We start from the raw sequence: 25,400 nt of genomic DNA on the forward strand, positions 1-25,400 counted from the left end.
ACGAGAGTTCCAATAGAAGCTGAGCTTGTGGGACATTATGTGACCATAGGAGAAAGATGTGAAATAAACACCTAAAACATAAAAAATTATTGAGTAACCTAAACCATCGAGACAGAAACTAGCCTGTCTTTGTGTGAAATATTTACCTTGATTGCGTTATACTAGGATGTAACCCATTGGTTCACCTTTTCCACTGAAAAGGTATTCAGCTACTGGAGATGGAAAAGGAGGGGGAGCATTGATGGTAAATACTAGATAAGGTACCCCAAATAGGGATGAGCCAAACACCCCCCTGTTTGGTTTGCATCCAGAACATGCGAACAGGCAAATAATTTGTTTGAACACGTGAACACCGTTTATGGGTCTATGAGACATGAACATGAATAATCAAAAGTGCTAATTTTAAAGGCTTATATGCATGGTATGTTCATAAAAAGTGTTTGGGGACCTGGGTCCTGCCCCAGGGGACATGTATCAATGCAAAAAAAGTTTTAAAAACTGACGTTTTTTCGGGAGCAGTGATTTTAATAATGCTTAAAGTGAAACAATAAAAGTATAATTTTCCTTTAAATTTCATACCTGGGGGTTGTCTATAGTATGCCTGTAAAGGGGAGCATGTTTCCCCGTGTTTAGAACAGTCTGACAGCATAATGAAATTTCTAAAGGAAAAAAAGTCATTTAAAACTACTCGCAGCTATAATGAATTGTCGGTCCGACAAATACACATAAAAGTTAATTGATAAAAATGGCATGGAATTTCCCCACAGGTGAATCCCGAACCAAAATTAAAAAAAAAATGTGTGAGGGTCCCCCTAGATTCCATACCAGGCCCTTCAGGTCTGGTATGGAATTTAAGGTGAACACCGCGCCAAAATGTAAAAAAAAAAAATATGGCGTGGGGTCTCCTCAAAAATCCATACTAGACCCTTATCCGAGCACGCAACCTGGCAGGCCGCAGGAATAGAGGGGGGACAAGAGAGAGCCCCCCCTTCTGAACCGTACCAGGCCACATGCCCTCAACATTGGGAGGGGGCTTTGGGGTAGCCCCCCAAAGTACCTTGTCCCCATGTTGATGGGGAGAAGGGCCTCATCCCCACAATCCTTGCCCGGTGGTTGTGGGGTCTGCGGGTGGGGGGCTTATCGGAATCCGGAAGCCCCCTTTAACAAGGGGACCCCCAGATCCCGCCCCCCCCATGTGAATTGGTATTGGGGTACAAATGTACCGCTACCATTTCACAAAAAAGTGTCAAAAACAAAAAAACAAAACAAAAGACAGTTTTTGACAAGTCCTTTTTATTAAGTTCTTCCTCTTTTCGCTTCTTCTTCCATCTTCTTTCTTCTGGTCTTCCTTCAATGTTCTTCTTCTTCCATCTTCTTCTTCATCTTCTTCCTCCGCTCTTCTCGTCCCGCATCTTGCTCCGGCTCCGTCCGCACTATCCACCTCAGTGGGAGTCTTCCACCATGTAGACCTGAGGGGCCTGGTATGGAATTTAAGGGGACCCCCACGCATTTTTTTTTTTTTTGGTCGAGGTTCCCCTGTGGGGAAATTCCATGCTGTTTTTATCAATGAACTTTTATGTGTATTGTCGGACCGACAATTCATTATAGCTGCGAGTAGTTTTAAATTACTTTTTTTCCTTTAGAAATGTAATTTTGTTTCTTAACACGGGAAACATGTGCCCCTTTACAGGCATACTATAGACACCCCCCAGGTGCAAAATTTAAAGGAATATTACATGTTTATTGTTTCACTTTAAGCATTATTAAAATCACTGCTCCAGAAAAAAAGGCAGTTTTAAAAACTTTTTTTTTGCATTGATCCATGTTCCCTGGGGCAGGACCCAGGTCCCCAAACACTTTTTTTATGACAATACCATGCATATAAGCCTTTAAAATTAGCACTTTTGATTTCTCCCATAGACTTTTAAAGGGTGTTTTCCACGGCTTTTTGAATTTGCCGTGAGCACCCATAATTGTTCGCTATTCGGCGAACAACTGGCGAACAACCAATGTTCGAGTCAAACTCATGTTTCACTCGAACATAAAGTCCAACCCTAACCCCAAATGATTCTGAATCAACGGAAATCCCTTCCAATATAGATGCTTATAAGAATCACCCTCTGTCCAGAATCCAACCAAAGATTCCTAAATGTACAGATGCTTTAGTATCTGACATTCATGAAGATACAAAAACCCATCAGAGGATAGGAAAGTAGACCACTCATTGGCATGTCCTAGTCAGTGCAAGGAGAACAAACACTTCAAGCTGCTAATCAGTTTTTAAATCAAGAAAAGGTTCAAGTGGTAGGATAAGTTTACTACATGCAGAGGAGGCATATTGCCTAATTCATGCAGTCTGATATAGTAGTATGCTGTTAGGTTCTTTTTTATGATCACCAATAAGCGTATCACACATTTCATGAATCATCTCCACAATGTCTTTCAGCATGGACCAGTCTTTACTGTATTGGCTGCAGGCAACAGATTGACCTTTGTCAGCGGAGACGAAGGAATGTCTGCCTTCTTCAAATCCAAGCAAGTGAACTTTCCACAGGCTGTGCAGAAACCTGTCCAGCACACAGGTAAAAACAGACAAAATGCCTCAATATTCTTTATACCTTTTTTCTTTTTGGGGTATACCATCCTATTCCAGAGAAAAATCTAGGTGCATAAACAAAAGGTGTGCAAAGCATTGGGACCTGTGAGGACAGACTACAGTCTTGGGTCAATGGCATCAGTTTGTTCCTCTTCTCAGATGAGGGTAAGGCCCTCTTTAGCTCCTGCGCCTATTGAAGTAACAGGCCTCTCCACCCCTCCTCTAGCATACTACACTCACCCTTTACCAACCCTTTTTCTGATCCTGCCCCCCTTATCCCATTTCCTATATATATATATATATATATATATATATATATATATATATATATATATATATATATATATATAATACACCATGTACTTACATGGTATGGGGGACAAAACTATTTATCCTCAGCATTCATACTTTTCCGTATGAGAGTGGTGAGGGTTTGCCAATATGCTTATGTTGCAGGAAGTCTTTTAGATTGTCCATACTGTAGTTGTATCTAGATGGTTGGTTCTCTCTGAACTTTATGATGTATGCACTGTATGCAGTGTTTTTGTTTTTGAACTTTACATTTTTATTAGCTTTATAAAGAGAAATCCAAGAAGTGTGAACATTCTTAGTTACAGTAAATATGTTATGGTTAACGTTATTTAATGACAAACAACCGTAAATTTATAAGTAAAATAGTAAACCATCATACGGTGCAAGATCTTGCAGTGAAATATGTTTGTATATTGTCCTTTGATCTGTCTACCCCATTGGGTGCTAACTGTAGACGGATCCAATTCCACTCTTTATAAAGGTGACAGGTACAATAAGAATAATTCAGTAGTATCCAACCTGGTATTAATTATACATCACAACCTTTTAAATAGTTAGGCTGCTTTCACACTGGGGCGGGAGCGGCGTCGGCGGTAAAGTGCCGCTATTTTTAGCGGCGCTTTACCGTCGTTTTAGCGGCGGTCTGCGGGCGCTAGCGGGGTGGTTTTAACCCCTGCTAGCGGCCGAAAAAGGGTTAAACCCGCCCACATTGGTATTGCCGCGGTGTCCCATTGATTTCAATGGGTAGGAGCGGTTTAGGAGCGGTGAATACACCGCTCCTTCACCGCTCCAAAGATGCGGCTAGCAGGACTTTTTTCACCGTCCTGCCAGCGCATCGCTCCAGTGTGAAAGCCCTCACACTGGAGTGAAAGGGGCCGGTTTTTTTCAGGCGCTACACAGGCGCTATTTTTAGCGCTGTAACGCCTGAATACCGTCCCAGTGTGAAAGCAGCCTAAGAGACTCTTTGATTTATGCGGTGTATGCAGTGTTTTTGAATGTTCCTGCGTTACTATGTAAACTTGGCTCTCTACTGTATGTTCAATTTTCTTTATGAATGCTGGATGATAGATAAAGAATTTGCAAAAAAATTGCAAAAGCTTGTACCCACCAGCATACTGTAGATAAGGGCCCTTGTTCTCTGTGTGGAACCAGTTGTCTCTCTGTAGATGTCCTTCTACTGAGTCAGATCTATAGCCTTGCAATCAGCAAATGTCATGCTCCCTGCTGATTGGAGAACTCTAGGGCCTCCACAGACAGGCCACTTCTAAGCCCTTGTACACACGGTCGGAGAATCCGCCGGAATGTGTCCTATCGGACCGTGTTGTCGGATAATCCGACTGTGTGTGGTATGCATCGGACTGATTCCGTCGGAATATCCGTCGGACCCAATTTTCCAACTTGTTGGAAATATTTTCCGACCAACTGGTTCGATCGGACATACTCCGATCATGTGTAGAGAATTTTGATCGGACCAAGTGCCACGCATGCTCAGATCAAATTCCTACATCAAAGCTATTGGCTACTAGCCTGAGCATAGTCCCATCGTAACGAAATTACGTCATCACGTTCTGAATGATCGGATTTTTCGACGACTTAGTCCGACCGTGTGTATGCAACAGTTTCGGACAAGATCCGACGGACAAGATTTGGTTGGCAGAATGTCCGACCGTGTGTACAGGGGCTAACCGATAGAGAGCAAAGATTTGGTTAAGGCAGACAGGGTTTGGTCAAAGTTGCATCACAGGCAAAAGTTTATGCAAGTGTCCAACAAACACAAGAACCCAAGATCAGACCAATCTCATAGGTAGATCATCAGACAAGATTACACAGGCAGGATCCACAGCTATGCATATACAGGTATTGGATATAACATACAGGTCACAAAAAAGGTTATTTATTCCAAAATAAGGACATATATACAGTGGGGCAAAAAGTATTTAGTCAGCCGCCAATTGTGCAGGTTCTACCACCTAAAAAGATGAGAGAGGCCTGTAATTGTCATCATAAGTATACCTCAACTATGAGAGACAAAATGTGGAAACAAATCCAGACAATCACATTGTCTGATTTGGAAAGCATTTATTTGCAAATTATGGTGGAAAATAAGTATTTTGTCAATATCAAAAGTTAATCTCAATACTTTTATATATCCTTTGTTGGCAATGACAGAGGTCAAACGTTTTCTGTAAGTCTTCACAAGGTTGTCACACACTGTTGCTGGTATGTTGGCCCATTTCCCCATGCAGATCTCCTCTAGAGCAGTGATGTTTTTGGGGCTGTCGCTGGGCAACACGGACTTTCAACTCCCTCCAAAGGTTTTCTATGGGGTTGAGATCTGGAGACTGACTAGGCCACTCCAGGACCTTGAAATGCTTCTTTCTGTTCCTTTTGCAGAAAAACAGCCCCAAAGCATGATGTTGCCACCCCCATGCTTCACGGTAGGTATGGTGTTCTTTGGTTGCAACTCAGCATTCTCTCTCCTCCAAACACGATGAGTTGTGTTTTTCCCAAAGAGTTCTACTTTGGTTTCATCTGGCCATATGACATTCTCTCAATCCTCTTCTGGATCATCCAAATGCTCTCTAGCAAACCTCAGATGGGCCCGGACTTGTACTGGCTTAAGCAGGGGGACACGTCTGGCACTGCAGGATCTGAGTCCCTGGCGGCATAGTGTGTTACTGATGGTAGCCTTTACGTTGATCCCAGCTCTCTGCAGGTCATTCACTAGGTTCCCCCATGTGGTTCTGGGATTTTTGCTCACCATTCTTGTGGTCATTTTGACCCCATGGGGTGAGATCTTGTGCGGAGCCCCAGATCAAGGGAGATTATCAGTGGTCTTGTATGTCTTCCATTTTCTAATTATTGCTCCCACAGTTGATTTCTTAACACCAAGCTGCTTGCCTATTGCAGATTCAGTCTTCCCAGCCTGATGCAGGTCTACAATTTTTTGTTTCTGGTGTCCTTTGACAGCTATTTGGTCTTCACCATAGTGGAGTTTGGAGTGTGACTGTTTGAGGTTGTGCGCAGGTGTCTTTTATACTGATAACAAGTTAAAACGGATTCCATTAGTACAGGTAATGAGTGGAGGACAGAGGAGCCTCTTAAAGATGAAGATACTGGTCTGTGAGAGCCAGAAATCGTGCTTGTTTGTAGGTGACCAAATACTTACTTTCCACCATAATTTGCAAATAAATTCTTTCAAAAATCAGACAGTGTGATTCCCACATTTTGTCTCTCATAGTTGAGGTATACCTATGATGACAATTACCGGCCTCTCTCATCTATTTAACCACTTTCAGACCGGACCAATTTGCTGGTCAAAGACCAGACCACTTTTTGCGATTCGGCACTGCATCGCTTTAACTGACAATTGCGCGGTCGTGCGACGTGGCTCCCAAACAAAATTAACGTCCTTTTTTTCCCACAAATAGAGCTTTCTTTTGGTGGTATTTGATCACCCCTGCGGTTTTTATTTTTTGCGCTATAAACAAAAATAGAGCGATAATTTTGAAAAAAACGCATTATTTTTTACTTTTTGTAATAATAAATATCCCCCAAAAATATATAAAAAAACATTTTTTTCCCTCAGTTTAGGCCGATACGTATTCTTCTACATATTTTTGGTAAAAAAAATCGCAATAAGCGATTATTGATTGGTTTGCGCAAAAGTTATAGCGTTTACAAAATAGGGATAGTTTTATAGCATTTTTATTAATAATTTTTTATTATTTTTTTTTTTTACTAGTAATGGCGGCGATCTGCGATTGTTATTGTGACTGCGACATTGTGGGGGACCCATCGGACATTTTTGACACATTTTTGGGACCATTGTCATTTATACAGTAATCACTGCTATATAAATGCAGTGATTCCTGTGTAAATGACACTGGCAGTGAAAGGGTTAACCAGTGGGTGGCAGTGTAGGGGTTAAGTGTTCCTAGGGGTGTGTTACTAACTGTGGGGGGGTTGGGCTTTCATTTAGTGTACACTGATCTCTGCTCCAATCACATGGAGCAGAGATCAGCGTCACTAGTTGCTAGGCAGAATGGAAAAATGTTGTTTATACAGCATTTCCTCCATTCGGCCGCTCCGTGAGACGATCGCGGGGATGCCCGCGGCGATCGAGTCCGCGGGTCCCGCGACCGGACTCACGGGGGTCCCGACCAGCGCGGGAGCGCGCCGCCGGCGGCGCGCTCCCGATGGCACGGCGGCAACGAATATTGGACGTACATGTACGCCAATATGCCTGCCCGTGCCATTCTGTCGACGTACATCGTCGTGCGCTGGTCGGGAAGTGGTTAAGTGGGAGAACTTGCACAATTGGAGGCTGACTAAATACTTTTTTGCCCCACTGTATATCCATAAAAATACATAAAATACGTAGTTTGTCAGGCTACTGTGATTAGCGTATGACCAACCCAATTCTATAAGCTGGACAAGGGCCAGCTGGTAAGCCAGAATCCTATATCAATCTCCAGCAGAATTGGAATAGGTCAGCAGGATGTGTTTGAGCTCAACATGTTTTGCAATGACTTGCTTCCTCAGGAGCTTATTTATTTATGCTGAATAGATAAAAAACTTCAATAAGTAAATATACAATGTATTCAGCAAACAGGTATGACTTAAAATATAGAGGTACCAAGGCTGTTGTCAGGGACGTGCTTGCCATAGCACAGCTGAAGTTCCGATTCAAGGGTGAATACGCATGCGCAGATGTGCTCCGACAGGTGCGCGTCTTGCCGGATATAGGTAAACGCCTATGCGCTTGCGCAAAAACATTGTGAACAGGCGAATGCGTATGCGCGCACATTCGCCAATAATGCTGGCGCCAAATGGCCTATATAAGGGCAGCAGCTGTACTATTGCTTTGCTGTCTGATCTGCAGCTTTACCCGTATACCTGTTCCTGTGATCTCTGCTTGATTCCTGTGTTTGACCATGCTTATCCTGACCATGATTGCTCTCCACCTGTCCTGACCTTGGCTTGCCTTAAAGACTTTGTTATATCTTCATCTACCTGATATCCCATTGCCAACCTCTGCCTAAACATTGACCATTCTCAGCCTGCTGTTTATGCCTTTCTCTGATCATCCATTGCTGACCTGGCTTGTTTGACTTTGCATCCAGTAATCCATCTGTCCTGCTCTGCATAGTGCCTGGTGATGCTGGTCCTACATCTGCTGTCTGTCTGCATCTGCTGTTCCTGTTGTCATCTGCTGCTTCAGCCGTGTAGCCCAGCTCTGGTGACGCACCTACAACACATCTCTGTGGCCAACGGAAGATCTTGCAAGGCACTCTTACCTCGCCATGCTCTCGCGGCCACTGTTGCAACCCCATTGGCCCTTGAGCCAGGGCTGTACGAGAGGTCTCCCTCTGCAAGTCAGGCTCTGCCACAAGGTATGTGACAGTTGGGCTCAGAATCCAGAAATTGAATGTCCACATGCATACAGGCTAAGGGTAGGTTTAGGGACACACAAGGTAACCCAAGGATTCAAAATGGAGAACCCCCTATTTAAGTGAGGTATATAGATATAGTAGAATAGCAGACCACACCACCAATAAGATGCTTAAAGGGTAGATCATGGCTAGAGGAAGACATACCCAAGACATCTACAGTTTAATGAGGGCATACCTTATGCTTTACCGCCTATATTGAGGGCCCTCAATATAGGCGGTAAAGCATAAGGTATAGCTGAAAGCTATACCAGATATACAGCCTTGGTACCCCACTTCACATATATTTTAAAAGGGTTGTAAAGTCTCAAGGTTTTTCACCTTAATGCATTCTATGCAAATACAGAGATTGAACTGTTTACCCCATCCTCCAGGTCGTTTATGAACAAATTAAATCCCTACTACCCACCCCTGACCATTCACGAGTACTCCCCATTTATCACCACTAGGGATGAGCCGAACACCCCCCGGTTCGGTTCGCACCAGAACTTTCGAACAGACCCCAAATTCGTACGAACTTTAGAACCCCATTGAAGTCTATGGGACTCGAGCGTTCGAAATTAAAAGTGCTAATTTTAATGGCTAATATGCAAGATACTGTCCTAAAAAGGGTTTGGGGACATGGGTCAATGCCTAAAATGTTTTTTAAAATGGCCGTTTTGGCGGGAGCACTGATTTTAATGACGATTAAAGTGAAAAAAAAAAGTGAAATATTCATTTAAATATGGTGCCTGGGGGGTGTCTGTAGTATGCCTGTGAAGTGACACGTGTTTCCCGTGTTTAGAACAGTCCCTGCACAAAATGACATTAAACGGAAATAACATCATTTAAAACTGCTTGCGGTTTTAATGTTATATCTGGTTCCTGCAATATGGTTGAAAATCATTGAGAAAAATGGCATGGGTAGCCCTCCCTGCCCATTACCAGCCCCTTTGGGTCTTGTACGCATATTAAGGGGAACCCCGTACCAATATTAAAAAAAGGAAATGCGTGTGGCCCCCAAGCCCTATATACTCAGAACAGCAGTATACAGGCAAACAAGACAGGGACTGTGTAGGTTTGTTGTGTTAAGTTGAATCTGTTTGTAATTTTCAACTGGTACATTTTTAAAGTGTAGCTCCAGTCAAAAAAACTATTCTTAAGCTTTTTGGAAAACATAGGGAAGGGTTATCACCCCTGTATAATTTGTTTTGTCGTCCATCTTTTTTCATCTCACTTGCTGTTGTCTCCTTCCGTTTGCAAGTAGGAGATGTTTGTAAGTTGGATGTTTGAAAGTAGGGGCCTGCCCTATATGCTCTGCAGAAATGGCGGAACAAGGTGTTGGTTTTGCCACAACATTGTAAGCCCTCAAAGTGACTCTTGGTGGGCGCTGGAGCGCCCTGCTGTAAACGATTAAATCAAGAATTGTAATTACATGCCATTGTTGAACAGTGGTAGAAAAATTGACCTTTGGTGGTTGTGGTGCTGGTGCCACAACACTATAAGTCCTCACAGTTACTCTGGGTGGGCACAGGAACGGGCCCTCCTGTGAAATATTATATCAAAAATTGTAATTAAATGCCCCTGTTAAACAGGGGCAGAAAAATTGGGCCTTAGGCACTGGTGCTGGTGCCACCACACTGCAACCTCTCCCATATACTCTAGTTTTATTGCAGGAATTAGCCCTGCTGCAAAGCATTGCATCAAAAATTGTAATTAAACGCCCCAGTTAAACAGGGGCAGAAAAATTGGGCCTTAGGCACTGGTGCTGGTGCCACGACACTGCAACCTCTCCCATATACTCTAGTTTTATTGCAGGAATTAGCCCTGCTGCAAAGCATTGCATCAAAAATTGTAATTAAACGCCCCTGTTAAACAGGGGCAGAAAAATTGGGCTGATGGCATCACCCAGAACCAGAAATGTTCTTCCAACATATCAGCGGAGGAGGAAGAGGATAGACAATCAACATAACAGGACAGTCACTCAGCATCAGCATAGGCAGTCTTGAAGGGATGTGATATTTCAAAAAAAATTATTCGGTTACATCAGCTTCAGGTGCTTGGTAGCTGTGGGTTATCCAAGACTGATTCATCTTGATGAAGGTCAGTTGATCAACTGATTCGGTGGACAGGCGCACCCTGTGATCGGTAACAAAGCCACCAGCAGCACTGAAGGTGCGTTCCGAAAGAACGCTGGATGCAGGACAGGCCAGTAGCTCTATTGCATACTGTGCAAGCTCTGGCCAGTGATCCATCCTCAAGACCCAGTAAGCCAGAGGATTTTCGGTGGGAAAGGTGTCCAAGTCTGACAAATATGCACCTTACCGCTGACCGCCCTGTCCAGCGAGGCAAGGACATTGCCTTCCACATGCCGGTAGAGAGCCGGAATCGCCTTCCGTGAGAAAAAGTGGCGTTTGGGGACCTGCCACTGAGGAACCGCACATTGTACAAACTCACGGAAGGGGGCAGAGTCTACCAACTGAAAAGGCAGCAGTTGAAGTGCTAGCAATTTAGCCAAGCTAGCATTCAACCGCTGGGCATGTGGATGGCTGGGAGTGAACTTCTTTCGCCGGTCCAGCAGCTGGGGCAGGGACATTTGCCTGCTATAATCGGACGTGGGTGTACTGCTAGCAGAGTGCCCGGAAGCACTTGGCTGTGACACACCTAATTCTACACCTTCATTCCTCTCAGAGCAGGTTTCAGAGAGGACTGAAGGTCTAGTGGGGTTGGAGATGCCAGCTGATGAGGAGCAAGGAGAGGTCCGCTTTGTTCTTTGGTGTGGGTCTTTGAGGTACGCTTGCCAACGAGCTGCATGGCAGGTCAACATATGTCTGGTCAAGCATGTGGTGCCCAAGCGGCTGATGTTTTAGCCACGCGAGATACGCTTGAGACATATGTTGCAAATAGCAGCGGTGCGATCTGATGCACTCGTCTCAAAAAAGGCCCACACCAAAGAACTTTTAGAATAACGCGCAGAGGCAGCGCCCTGCACAGGCGGAGCTCTGCGGTGTGATTCAGTCGGTGTGCTGCCCCTAAGCTGGCCCCCGGAGGGCATCCTGCCTCGTTGGACATGTGCCTCCTCCTCCTCCTCCCTCCTGCAGGCACCCACGTGGAGTCAGTGCCCTTGTCATCCCCTCCCTCTTCATCGCTGTAGCAAACCTGGCAGTATGCTGCAGCTTGTGGAACATGACTGCCAGGTTGCTGTCCTTCTTGAGCATCCCCTCTCTCTGCATTCATGCTACTGCCTTCCTCTAGCTGAGTGTCATCATCAGAGCCCACAAAACACTGGGCATCCTCCTGGAGCATGTACCCAACACTGTGCTAAAAGAGTTCAGGAGACTCCTCAGGAGGACGTGGTGGGTCTAGGGAAGGAGTCACTGATGATGACATTGAGACGAGGGAAGACGATGCGTTGGCAGCTGCTTTGCTAGTACCCTGAGACTGGGTGAGAGAGGATGAGGAGGATAAAGAGGGCTTGGTCATCCACTCTACCAAGTCGTTGGCATGTTGCGGCTCAACATGTCCAGCTGCCGAAAAGGACAAGCGTGTCCCATGGCCATGTGCTGATGACGATGCACCGCTTCCACGACCAGCACTGTTGTCTCTAGACACAGAGCCTGCTTGCCCTCTTTTATCGGCTCGCGCCTGTCTGCCTCTCCTTGCTGGCCTTCCAGACATGGTAATGGCCTGAAGGGAGTTGGGTAAAACAGCAATTGGGTAGTGTATATTGTGCTGGAGGCACACAACACCCACTAACTCCTGCAGATGCCTTTATTATAGAACACCAGCAATAAAGGGTAGATAAAGGGGTATACTGTACTGGAGGCACACAACACCCACTAAGCCCTGCAGATGGCTCTATTAGAGAACAGCAATAAAGGGTAGATACAGGTGTATATTGTGCTGGAGGCACACAACACCCACTAACTCCTGCAGATGCCTTTATTATAGAACACCAGCAATAAAGGGTAAATACAGATGTATACTGTGCTGTGCTGGAGGCTCACACAACTTCCAATAACTCCTGCAGATGGCTCAAATAGAGAAGAGCTATGTAGGTGGATATAGCGGTGTGTACAGGGTACAGAGCACGCAGACAGCACGCACAAGCTCCTAACACTGACTGCAAGCTCCTTTTATAAAAGATAGATATATCGCTAGCTATATAGGTGAGGTGAATATAGCGGTGTATACTGCGGTCAGGGCACGCAGACAACAACCACTACAGAAGAGCAAGATTGAAAAATCGGCCGATAACTATCGGTGTATACTGTGTTGAAGGTACACAGAACACCCACTAACTGCTTCAGACGCCAACACACTACACAAGACCGCCTCGCTGGCGGCCTTATATAGTGTGGGGCGTGTACTACACAGCCTGAGCTATGATTGGCCACAGGCATCCAGCCTGTGGCCAATCATGGCTCTCCTCGCTGCACTGTGATTGGCCAAGCATGCGGGGTCACAGTGCATGCTTGGCCAATCATGAGCCAGCAATGCACTGCGCCATCGCAGTGCATTGTGGGCCGTGAGCGCCACACGAATTTGGCGCGAACGGCCCATAATGTTCGGAATTCACCGAACGGGCGAACAGCCGATGTTCGAGTCGAACGTATGTTTGACTCGAACACGAAGCTCATCCCTAATCACCACCCTCTGAACTCGCCCTTGTAGCCAGTTTTCAATCCATGTACTCACCCTACGGTCCATGCAAATGGACCTTATTTTGTACAGTAAATGTTTATGGGGAACTGTCAAATGCTTTTGCAAAATCCAGATACACCACGTCTACAGGCCTTCCTTTACCTGGATGGCAACTCGCCACCTCATAGAAGGTTGATTGGTTTGGCAAGAATGATTCTTCATGAATCCATGCTGATTACTGCTAATGATACTGTTCTCATTACTAAAATCATGTATATAGTCCCTTACCATCTCTCCAAGAGCTTGCATACTATTGATGTTAGGCTAACTGGTCTGTAATTCCCAGGCATGTATTTTGGGCCCTTTTTAAATATTGATGCTACATTGGCTTTGCTCCAATCAGCTGGTACTATTCTAGTCAGTAGGCTGTCAGTACAAATTAGGAACAATGGTCTGGCAATTACTTGATTGAATTCCTCGGGTGCAAGCCATCTTGTCCCGGTGATTTATTAATGTTAAGTTTCCTAAGTCTAATTTTAATTGTGTCCTCTGTTAACCATGGAGGTGCTTCCTGTGATGTGTCATGAGGATAAACACTACAGTTTTGGTTAATGAAGCCTCCCGATTCCCTTGTGAAGTCTGAGGAGAAGAATAAATTCAATGCCATCTCCCCATCCTTTGTAACCGTATCCTTCATTCTTTATGGGGCCAATATGGTCTCTCCTTCCTTTTTTACTGTTTACATACTTAAAGAATTTCTTGGGATCACGGTCCAGTAGCGGGCATGGTCGGAAAGGATACAGCACTCGTGTCCTTTCCGACCATGCCCCCTACTGGACCGTGATGGACCTGCAGGCTTCCCCCTCATCCCCCGGTGTGGCGACTCAACCCTTTCTGGCTATCTGTGCTTCCCGACTTAGATAACATACAAATTGAAATGACCTTATTTTTTAATGTCAACATGGGGTCGGCTCCGCTTGGGATGGTGTGAGAGTCCTGTAAGCTGTATGCCAAGATGCTGCTCTCAACTCGCATATCCAGGTACAAGCGGACTTTTAGGTGTGCCTTGGGACAGGCTGAGGCCCACTTGGACTCGCTGGAACAGGCGTTTAGGTTAAACCCCCCCCCCCAGACGCCGCACTCTCCGTCAGGGTACAATCCCACCTAGTTAATACCCTCCATTATGAGAAAGCTAAACAAAAAATATTCTTTTGTAAACAAAGGATCTTTGAGCATGGGGAAAGAGCGGGCAGGCTGTTATCTTACCTTGGACACCTAGATCATATACCCCCAGTTGTGGTATCTTCACAGGATTTCAGATCACCGACCTCGATGCAGTAGCTGGAAAATTTCACACTTTCTTTTCCACCCTGTACTCTTCCACAGCCCACTACACCTATGATGAACTAGTAAATCTATTGCAGTCTGTAGACTTTCCCTCTTTGTCCCATGCTCAGGTCACCCAGCTTGAGGCCCCCATTACCTCTGAAGACATCGGGGAGGCCATTTCGTGCCTGGCCACAGCTAAGGCTCGGATGGCCTTCCGCTAGAATTCTATTCCCAATTTGGGGAGGTTATGGTGCCCAAACTTTGGGAACTGTTCCAACACATTTTCGATACATCCACTCTTCCACAATCCATGTGAGAAGCCCTGATAGTCCTAATATCTAAACCCGGAAAGGACCCCTCCCTCCCGCAATCCTATCACCCCATCTCATTACTTCAATTAGATATTAAAATTCTGGCCAAAATCCTTTCGATCTGCCTAAACAAGGTAATCCTCACTAGTTCACCCAGACCAAATAGGCTTTATGCCCAATAAAAATACGGCCTTCAACCTAAGATGTCTGTTCCTGAATTTGCGGGCTACCCATGACTCGGTGGGCTCTTGGGCAATTATCAGTCTCGATGCCGCTAAGGCATTTGACTCCGTGGAGTGGGACTATCTATGGGTGTACGTACACAGATACAGGTTCAGGCCCAACTTTATTGCATGGATCAAATTGCTATACCAGTCCCCCGTAGCTAGGGTCCAAGTAAATGGCAAGACTTCTGATACTTTTCCACTGTCCAGATGTACACGCCAGGGATGCCCGTTATCTCCTCTACTGTATGCCCTGGCGGTGGAACCCATGGACATAGCCATCAGGCAACATCCAAATATAAGAGGCCTTAGGGCGGGCCCACTGATTGAAACAATTAGTCTCTATGCCAACGACATGTTACAATACCTGGAAGATGTGGGCCCCTCATTGTCGGCAGCCCTAAACCTCAGCAAACGTTTTGGAAAATTCTTCAGTCTCCGGATTAATTGGGACAAATCACAGATTCTTCCTCTGGACCTGGGCCCCCCGGGCCCAGACCAGGCTCACCTCCCTCTAATAAGGACTAGTCAGATCAAATACCTAGGGATCCAAATTACCCGCTCTCCAGAGGATTATGCCAAGTTGACTATAGTACCCCTATTTGCACTAATTAAAAACAAAACACAAAATTGGGTGCGTCTTCCCCTTGGAGTTATGGGCTGCATAAATCTGCTTAAAATAATCCCTTTACCCAAACTTATATATTTTTTGGCACTCCCCAATTTATCTGCCACTTTGACTATTTAAAACCATGGACTCAATCCTTAATTCTTTCGTCTGGGGCAATTCCCGGCACAAGGTATCTTGGGGAGTCTGAAAAAAGCCTGTGGAGCTGCACTGCCTAACCATCGTACTTACTACCTCACCTCCCAATTATCCCAGTTCTTCCATCTCGACAAGGGAGATAAGAATAGGTACTTGAACCTGGCATGCTTGGCGGCTGCCACCCAGTTAGTATACCCCTTTCATATGATTTTCAGCAACCCACGTAATCTACTTGGACGGGGGGATGGGTATACCATCACTGCAACATCTGGGAGATGGCACTACGTTGAATGAGGGTCTCCCCCATACATACCTACATGCCAGTCTGGGACAATTTCAACCTCCCCGAGCTACTCGCCATACCAGACACAGACCTCTGGGTTACCTGGGGGGTAATATACCTCCATCAGGTAATGGATAGTACGGGAATCAAACTGTTTCAAGCCCTTAAGTTGGTCTTCGACTTACCCAATTCGATGCTGTTTCGATTTCTCCAGCTTCGCCACGCTCTGCAATCCCAGTTTGGAAACACCACATTGAACCTCCCATCTGTGCACCTAGTTGATACACTAACTGGGAAAGATTTAAAAAAATTAACCTCTGTCTGCTACCGGGCCCTAACTCTGCCCGCAGCTGCGGAGCTCTCTAACGATCTGAGGGGGAGATGGGAGGCAGATGTGGGGAAACTGGAGGACGAAGAGTGGACAGGCGCCTTGGCGGTCAGTAGGCTGGTTTCCCCCAAGCTGGCTGATAGACTCACCCAGTTATTTATACTCCATAGATCCTATCTGACTCCAGCTCGCATAATGAGATATAACCCTCAATGGGAGCCTGTGTGTCCCAGATGCAAGGACCACAATAGCTCCTTTTATCATCTGATCTGATCTGGTCCTGTTCCGGCCATACAACCCTACTGGGAGCAGTTGGTTAAATTCCTTCATGACGACATGGGCTCTTCATTAACACTATGCCCCAAACAATGCTTACTTGGAATACTCCTGGACAATGAGCAGAACAGATCCCTTCACATATTCATGCAAGAAACACTGTTTGTAGCCAGACTATTGATAGCCAGGAAGTGGTTGCGAGCCAATACGCTGACATTTCGAGAATGGGTAGCCATGGTCAACCAATCCCTACCTTTTTAAGAGTATTATATATAAACATAGAAATTGTCCATCAAAATACCACAAAATCTGGGACCGTTGTCTGGAATCATCATCAACGGTATCAGACTTCGTAGAAGATTAATTTTGTCTGTTGATATAGGAGGGGGGACCTACACTGTAGTACACGGGTTCGCCCCTGGAGTTGTTATACCTATGTTGATTGCAGTTGCGTGCCTGAATTGGCTATGAAGAAATGCCCTAAATACCCACCTGAGAATCACTGAAGCCTGCTGTATTATGTATACTATGTACATGTATATCCATTGATGTAACAAAAGGTACTCCTGTTTATTGTAAAAATGTATGCTGTCCTCAAGAATTTATGTACACACAATGTTACTTTGACCCCTGTTATAACCTCCAGTTTTCAACTCTGGTTTTAAACTCACCACTTAGTCCAGTTCCACTAACTCTGTTTTTTTACCCACCAATGATCAGAATTTCGGCCAGCAAAAGATCGATGAGAGCTTTTCATCGGAAAATGTGACCGTGTCTATTCTCCATCGGAATTTTGCTGGCCGAATTCCCACCAGCAAAAAATTGAGAGGAAATTCCGATTGTGTGCATGGCATTCAGACACTCGAAAAAATCACGCATGCTCAGAATCAAGTACGAGACGGAACCGCTCGGTCTGTTAAAACTAGCGTTTGTAATGGAGATAGCAGATTCTTTACGCTGCAAATTTTTAAATCTTTCAATGTCACGCATTCTCTTTTTTTTAACGCTCAAAGAATGGAGTTGTTTTGCTGCTCATATTAACACAGTTCTCGCAAAAGGATTTCTTTGACGTTTCTAGGGATCTCCTGAATAATCTTTATTTTAACTAAAGCCAGATCTCCATTATGAAGTTTACCTTTTTTTTTTGTTTTGTTTTCTTTTAATTATTTTCTTGTGATTTCCTTTTTATTTTTGTATGTCACGTTTCCACAACACCATTACAATCTAGTATTTGTAAACCTCAAGGAGGTTGCTTGGTGTTGGTGTCCCTTGTTAATTTTGACATTGTATTTTTGAAATGTACCTGCCTACTCAAAACCAAAATTTGCTATTTGAAGAAAAACACATAGTCAAGTATTTTCTGAACCAAAATTCACAATTTTCACAATAAATCACAATTTATTTTCCATCATAGTAACAAAATAAAGAGGAAGGCAGCGCTGGTGAAATTGCTTGAATTTGCGAAGCCTTTGGCCCCCAAGGCAGACATCAACTTTGTGGCTAAAAAACTTGGTAGCTTGAAAAGCCCATATAGAAGGGAGATCAATCTCATCCAGGACTCCCAGAGAACAGGAACAGCAGCAGATGACATATGTACCCAGGCTGTGGTACTACAACAGACTGCGTGTTCTGTCAGACCAGACTGAAGCCAGGCAATCACTTTAGACTCTTCTGTACACCCTTCCCTCCACGCTGCCCTGCAGCCTTCCCTGGAGGCTGTGGCTCTGGAGGTGGACTTGTGGCAGGAGGAGGAGGATGGGGGCGTGCACACAGGTGGACGTCATCCATCATTTGGCCCCTCAACCCCTTGTGGATGGCCTCAATAAATATTTTTTCATAGTTGAGGCATTGGCCCTCCTCCATTTTCTGTAAATTAGAGGCTATGTAGATGCCATAGGCCTCTACAGCATCGAGGGGGGGATTTCAGGGCCGCATTAGCCTCCTTAATGAGGGCCAGTGCTGCCTCATCCACGTTCCTCCCCTTCCTGGGCTTTTTGCATGGAAGGTGGAGGTAAGACACCTGGGATTGGGTGTGACTGGGCCCTGCCACCTCCTGGCTGACACTTACCCTCGACTCCTCCTTTGTGCCACTTGCCAGAGCCTCATCCTGGCTGAGGTCTTCCTGTGTATGAAAAAGGGACATAGTTTGGGTGTGTTTGAACAAAAAACAAAATTTTCAGCTCCTGACTGTTGTAAATTGAATGTAAATAAATAGAAAAGACTATCATTCTGACTCCAGCATTTTTCACTATGTTTAAAAATACTATACCTGGCTCCAGCTGGGCTCCTCAATTTCTTCCTGGATGGAAGACCCAAGTTGGTCCACGGAAGCCTCAGCTGGAGTTGAGGGAAGGGGGGCCGGAAGATTTCCCTGGCTTCAATCTGGTCATCCAGAAAACGCATCCTGTTGTAGTACCACGGACTGGGTACATATACATCTTCTGCTGCAGCTCCTGACCTCAGGGACTTCTGTACCTTCAGATACTTATGTCTCAAGTTAAAATCTTACCTTCGTTATAACGTTCGTCACTTCCGTTCCACCTTCCTCCGCACACAGAACGCAGTTACGACACACACGCGTTAGCTTTATATACACTACACATGCATGAAACTCCCTCTGTGTCGCCCGCCACCTGAAGTTCTTTCTAGAATATTCTCCGCCCTGTCTTTTTTGTCGCAGTGGGAGAGGAACATGGTGGAGACACAGCAGGTGCATAATAGTAGTACTGAGGAGGAGGAAAGCCCGGAGCCAGAAACAGCACCATTCAGGAGAAGATTTAGGGCCACAAATATGTCCTTTTGTAGAGATGTTGGAGATGGTCGATATCTTGAGGAGGAACGACTATGAGGGGAATTATGGACTGTACCCAAATCTGAGAAAGGCCAAGATCATGAATAAAGTGGTGAAGAGTCTGCACAGGAATTTTGGGATACGACAATCCAAGGATCAATTGAGGAAACGCTGGTCGGACCTCAAATTTAGGGAGCAGGATCAGTAAGAAGAATCAAGAAAGTTCTTAGAAAAAGTAAGTACTTGTCATGTGTTCCTATTATTATTATTATTATTATTATTACTTGCATGCTGCGCCATGTGCTTTTCTTTACTGTTGGACATTTTAAAATGTTTATTTTTCATGTTCGTGGGCACAGTAATCGGTCACAGTAAACATTGTTCGTTTGCCAACTAAATACGATGTTTTCCCCAGATACAGGATTAAATACATTTGGTCATGCTAATTTTTCATTTCAAAGAAGTTTAGGACATTGTTGTCTAGATGTGTTTGAACCTAGAAGGAATAGCAAACTAGATTCAGTGTAATGTAAGGAGAGGACTCTCAGTAGCTGTTTACACATCTGGACTCAGGTGCACTAGTGTGGGACACAAGAAAAAACTTTTTAGGGTGTCCCACACGGGTACTCCAGTGGATACTTGGGGTGTCTCCAGGTGGGAAACTTGTCCAAAAAAGATAAGTATTCCAGCTTTAGTAAGGGAATAAATCATGTCTTCAGCTTGGAACTCCCAATTTGTGTGCATCTTCAAAATTTGGCTTTTACAGGGGTGACTTCACCCCATCTGTTGAAGGCAAGATCAACACATTTTGCACAATATAATGTCTGATCTTGCCTTAAGCTTTTCAATGTTGAACTTTGTAAGTTCCAGAGTTGTGTATGTGATGTTTTGAAACATGGCTGTTTAACCTAAAAAACAAAAATATTTAGATAACAAATTTTGAGTTATTAAAAAAAAAAAAAAAAAAAAAGGTTTTACAACGCACATGTGAATGTGTACGGAGTAAAAGGTTTTATACTCAACAATGTGTGGCTTCTTCTTTCAATGATCAATACCATTTTTTGTGTTGAAGTTGGTGTTTACAGTGAAAATGGGTGTTATTTAACCACTTCAGCCCCGGACCATTTTGCTGGCCAAAGACCAGACCACTTTTTGCGATTCGGCACTGCGTCACTTTAACTGACAATTGCGCGGTCATTCGACATGGCTCCTAAACAAAATTGACATCCTTTTTTTTCCCCACAAATATAGCTTTCTTTTGGTGGTATTAGATTACCCCTGCGGTTTTTATTTTTTGCGCTATAAACAAAAATAGAGCGACAATTTTGAAAAAAACACATTTTTTTTCTTTTTGTTATAATAAATATCCCCCAAAAATGTATTAAAATTTTTTTTCCCCTCAGTTTAGGCCGATACGTATTCTTCTACATATTTTTGGTAAAAAAAACGCAAATAAGCGATTATTGATTGGTTTGCGCAAAAGTTATAGCGTTTACAAAATAGGGGATCGTTTTATGGCATTTTTATTAATATTATTTTTTTACTAGTAATGGCGGCGATCAGCGATTTTTATTGTGACTGTGACATTATGGTGGACACATCGAACATTTTTGACACATTTTTGGGACCATTGTCATTATACAGCAATCACTGCTATACAAATGCAGTGATTCCTATGTAAATGACACTGGCAGTGAAGGGGTTAACCAGTGGGTGGCAGTGTAGGGGTTAAGTGTTCCTAGGGGTGTGTTACTGACTGTTGGGGGCTGGGCTTTCTTTTAGTGAACACTGATCTCTGCTCCAATCACATGGAGCAGAGATCAGCGTCACTTGTTGCTAGGCAGAACGGGGAAATGCTGTTTACAACGGCATCTCCCAGTTCAGCCGCCCTGTGAGACGATCACGGGTATGCCCGTGGCGATCGATTCAGAGGGACCCGTGACCTGGACTCACGGGGGTCCCGACCGTTATGCACGCTCGCGATGGCAGGGCGGCATTTAAGATTGGACGTACCTGTACGCCAATATACATGCCCGTGCCATTCTGCCGACGTACATCGGTGTGCGCTGGTCAGGAAGTGGTTAATAATGGAAAAAACACTTGGCACCACAAGTGCTCTAGGAGACAGCAAAAAAACACAAGCATTAAATCAAAATCAAGATTTTAGCTGATTAAATATAAAATGTATTGTGCTGGCAAAGCAATGGCCCCCCTACCCGAAAAATATTCCAACTCATTTTGCCGCACTTCATGGGTGCTTTGGGGGGGCAAGCCAGGACGGCCCGATTCCAGGGCCGTCAGTGTTTCCTGAAGTCCAGCCTCAGGCCCAACTGAGACAACATAATTCGGATTATTTTGTTTTAAAAAGCTGTGCAGGATGCAGCAAGATAACACAATGTGATTACGTTTGAAACGGGCGGAACCGGCTGGCCAGGATCCCAAACGCATTCTCCACCACTTTTCCGCCTCTGGCCAGCCGGTAATTAAAAGCCCTCTTCTCCGGGGTGAGGGTCCTCTGGGGGAATGGCATCATCACGTGGTCACCCAGACCGAATGCCTCATCTGTGACAAAGACAAATGGCAGTCCTTCGACATTCTCCAGGGGGTGGTAATCACAAGACACCACTCTTGAGACGTCAGTAGAACTCTGTCCGGGCAAATACTCCTCCATCCGACATCCGGCCATTCCTCTCCATGTCCACATACCAAAACTCGTATGTCATCGACACCACCGCCATCAACACAATAATATGAAACCCCTTATAGTTAAAATAGTATAACCCTGAATGTGGTGGTGGGACGATGTGGACGTGCTTCCCATCGATTGCCCCTCGGCAGTTGGGCAAATTGGGAAACCACAGTCTGCCATTCCTGTGGCGTTGAAGGAAACTGTGGATTCAAGAATAATCTAATTAGTATTTTTGCACATAAACATTGCAAGCAGATTAGACACAAACATTCTTGGCCAACATCAGTATAACATTTATTGTAAAGAGTATTTAAAGGCTAAAATATAAGGTCCACTTATCAGGACAGGTAACCCTCTTCAGCAAGTAATGGAGTAAAAGTAATGTGTGTTACTTTGGCCAGCCCCTCCTTAATTACACTATTGGCAGCCCACAGGACAGTTAAGAAGTGGCATAATAAAAATGAAAATAAAAAAAAGGGAAGCTCATTTTTAGATTGTGCAATTACCTATCAAGATAATAGGAGAACAAAACTTTAAACAGTACCATTTGAAAGTATTGAGGCAGGCCCTTGCACTACATGCTTTCAGAAATTCATACATAAATATGACCAAAAAAGAGGTAGGTATAGTGTGTATGGGTTTGGCAAAGTCAGCAGATAGAGAATTTGTATCAGTTGACTTAGCGGTTGGGGGGGAAGGAGGGTTCCAAATGATTTTGGGCCCCCAAAAAAAAGCTTCTGCCACTCTGCATGAATTTAAGGACAACAATAACATTTGGAGACATTTTAGGGGGTGTTTAGGGTAAGCACGACAATGGAGCTGACAAAATACATTGTTAGGTGACTAAACTAGGTGTATATGGGCCCAGGATAGCATGCTGGGGAGGTTAGTGAAGGCAAATATGCATAAAGGACCAAATAAGGAGCATTTAAAAAAATCCAACATGCATGAGTACAAAGGGGACATTCACAGCATATTCCAATCATGGCAATTAGGGAATGATGAAAGAAATACAATACATTAGCAAACATTAAATACATAGAATGTGATGTTAAAGGAGAAATCTTACCTTAATATAGTCCTTCTGCAGGACCTGGATAATGGCAGAACAGGTCTCTAGGATAATGATCCCCAGAGCCTGGGGGGAGATTCCTGTCGAAAACTTGAGGTCCTGCAGGCTTCTCCCAGACGCCAAGTACCGCAATATGGCGACTAGCCTCTGCTCCAGAGTGATGACTTGCCGCATGCAGGTATCCTGCCTGCTAATATAAGGGGACAGCAAAGCCAACAGACGGTGAAAAACGGGGTTCGTCATCCTGAGAAAAGGTATTAGAGTTATTCTCCCGGATCTCATGCAGCAAAGGCAGGTGAGAGAATTGGTCACGCTGTAGCAACCAATTCTTCGTCCATAAACTCCTCCTCGCCCTGTTCATGGATTGGACTCGGGTCAAAGCTAAAAGCCCAACACCAAGCCCCCGCACAGCACGAAATCTACGGTGAGCACGTACCTGCAACATAGCTTCAAAAATGGTCGGCTGGTCAGAACGAACTAAACAGAAAGCACTGAAAAACAGCAAGGCCTGAAAGAATGAGCTGAAAATCAGAAACGATCGGACAATAACACACTGAGAATCGAATATGGTACTACTGTAAATATCACGCACTGACAAACAAATGCAAACTGACTACACGCACTGAAGAACAGATACGAACCCACAAGCACAAACTGAAGAGCAACAACTATCTGAAACACGAGTCTGAAAAGTGCAAATCGTCTCTCACCAAACTTCTACTAACACGAGATAAACACGAGCAGAAGGAGCCCAAAGGGTGGCGCACTGGCTATTGAACTTGCCTTTTATACTCCTGTTGTACGTAACCGCGTTCTTGGCGGTCGGAATTTGGTGTGACCATGTGTAGGCAAGACAGCTTGAGCGGAATTCCGTCGGGAAAACAATCAGAGCTTTTTCCGACAATAATTCCGATCGTGTGTACGCGGCATTAGTCCAGTTCCACTTACTCTGGTTTTTAACTTACCACTTAGTCCAGTTCCACTTGGTCTAAGTTCTAGCAAACTCAAAGATGACCAGGCTCAAAATTAGTTCTACAGAAAGTTTTATATAGGCCTCAATGCCTGTGACCAATTAACCGCTCCCCTTAATTAGGCTAAGGAAGGAAAGAAAAAAAAAGGCTGTTTTAAAAAGCGACAAAAAAGGTGTTAAAAAGCTGCAAGGAAAAGCCCCAAAGAGAACGTAAAAATGCAACACAGCAATCAGCAGCTGTCAAAAGCAAAATTTGTTCACACTCTGCATTTAAGGTCCCCACTGTTTAGCTTCCAACCAGCAGTCTGACAATTTCAGATGTGCTCTACAGAAAGTTATATAGGCCTCAAGAACCAGTGACCAATTAACCACCCCCTTAATTTATAGGCTGAGGAAGGCAAGAACAAAAAAAGGCTGCTTTAAAGTGACAGACAAAGGTGTTAAAAAGCTGCAAGGAAAAGCCCCAAAAAGAACCTAAAAATGCAACACCTTAATCACCAGCAGTCAAAAGCAAAACTTGTTCACACCCTCCACTCAATGTCCCCATTGTTTAGCTTCCAACCAGTAGTCTGGCAGGAGAGCTGTACAATGATCAGTGTCTGCAGACTACAGTGAAGCATGGTGGAGGTTCATTGTATGTTTTTCGGGCTGCATTTCTGCAAATGGAGTTGGAGATTTGGTCAGGATCAATGTGTCCTCATTGCTGAGAAATCTTGTCAGATCCATCATATCATATAGTACCATCAGGGAGGCGGGTAATTGGCCCCAATTTTTCTGCAGATGGACAGCTAATGTCATGAATAACTATCTTCAGTGTAAAGAAGAACAAGGAGTCCTAGATGGTTTTGCCCCCAATGAGCCCTGATCTAACATCATGGAGTCTGTCTGGGATTACATGAAGAAACAGAAGGATTTGAGGCAGCCTACATCCACAGATGATCTGTGGTTAGTTCTCCGAGATGTTTGGAAGAGCCTGCCTGTTGAGTTCCTTTAAAAACTATGTGCAAGTGTACCTAGAAGAATTGATGCTGTTTAGAATGCAGAGGATGGTCACACCAAATATTGATTTGATTTGGATTTCTCTCCTGTTCATTTATGTTCCATTTTGTTAATTGATAAAACTAAACTATAACACTTCTGTTTGTGAAAGCATTCTTCATTTACACACTTGCCTTAAACTTTTGTACAGTATATGTTCAAGTCAGGTTCAGATAGACAGGTCAGGATGCTCAGATCTTGCGGGTTTCCTTGACCAGCCACTAACTTTTCACTGTGATGGAGTAAATTGGTAATTTAAAAAAAAATCTATAATTTCAGGGAAAGGATGTGTGTGTCACCGTTACATTTTTTGCACAGCACACAGGGATGGTTTTACCA

General features: G+C 44.4%; 1 protein-coding gene across 7 annotated transcripts in view; it reads left to right on the forward strand.

Annotated features, from left to right (window-relative positions):
• The window catches only part of LOC143988971 (24-hydroxycholesterol 7-alpha-hydroxylase-like), a 160,710-nt gene that overhangs the window by 34,442 nt on the left and 100,868 nt on the right, over window positions 1–25,400 (forward strand). For all 7 annotated transcript variants that reach the window (XM_077488936.1, XM_077488935.1, XM_077488933.1 and 4 more), the window contains exon 2: window positions 2,447–2,582. In XM_077488936.1, the coding sequence (XP_077345062.1) occupies window positions 2,447–2,582 (136 nt within the window). The remainder of the gene's footprint in view (window positions 1–2,446; window positions 2,583–25,400) is intronic.

Source organism: Lithobates pipiens, unplaced genomic scaffold, assembly GCF_037356315.1.
Source record: "Lithobates pipiens isolate NorthernLeopardFrog02 unplaced genomic scaffold, aLitPip1_a1.2 Scaffold_18, whole genome shotgun sequence".
Classification (NCBI taxonomy): domain Eukaryota; kingdom Metazoa; phylum Chordata; class Amphibia; order Anura; family Ranidae; genus Lithobates; species Lithobates pipiens.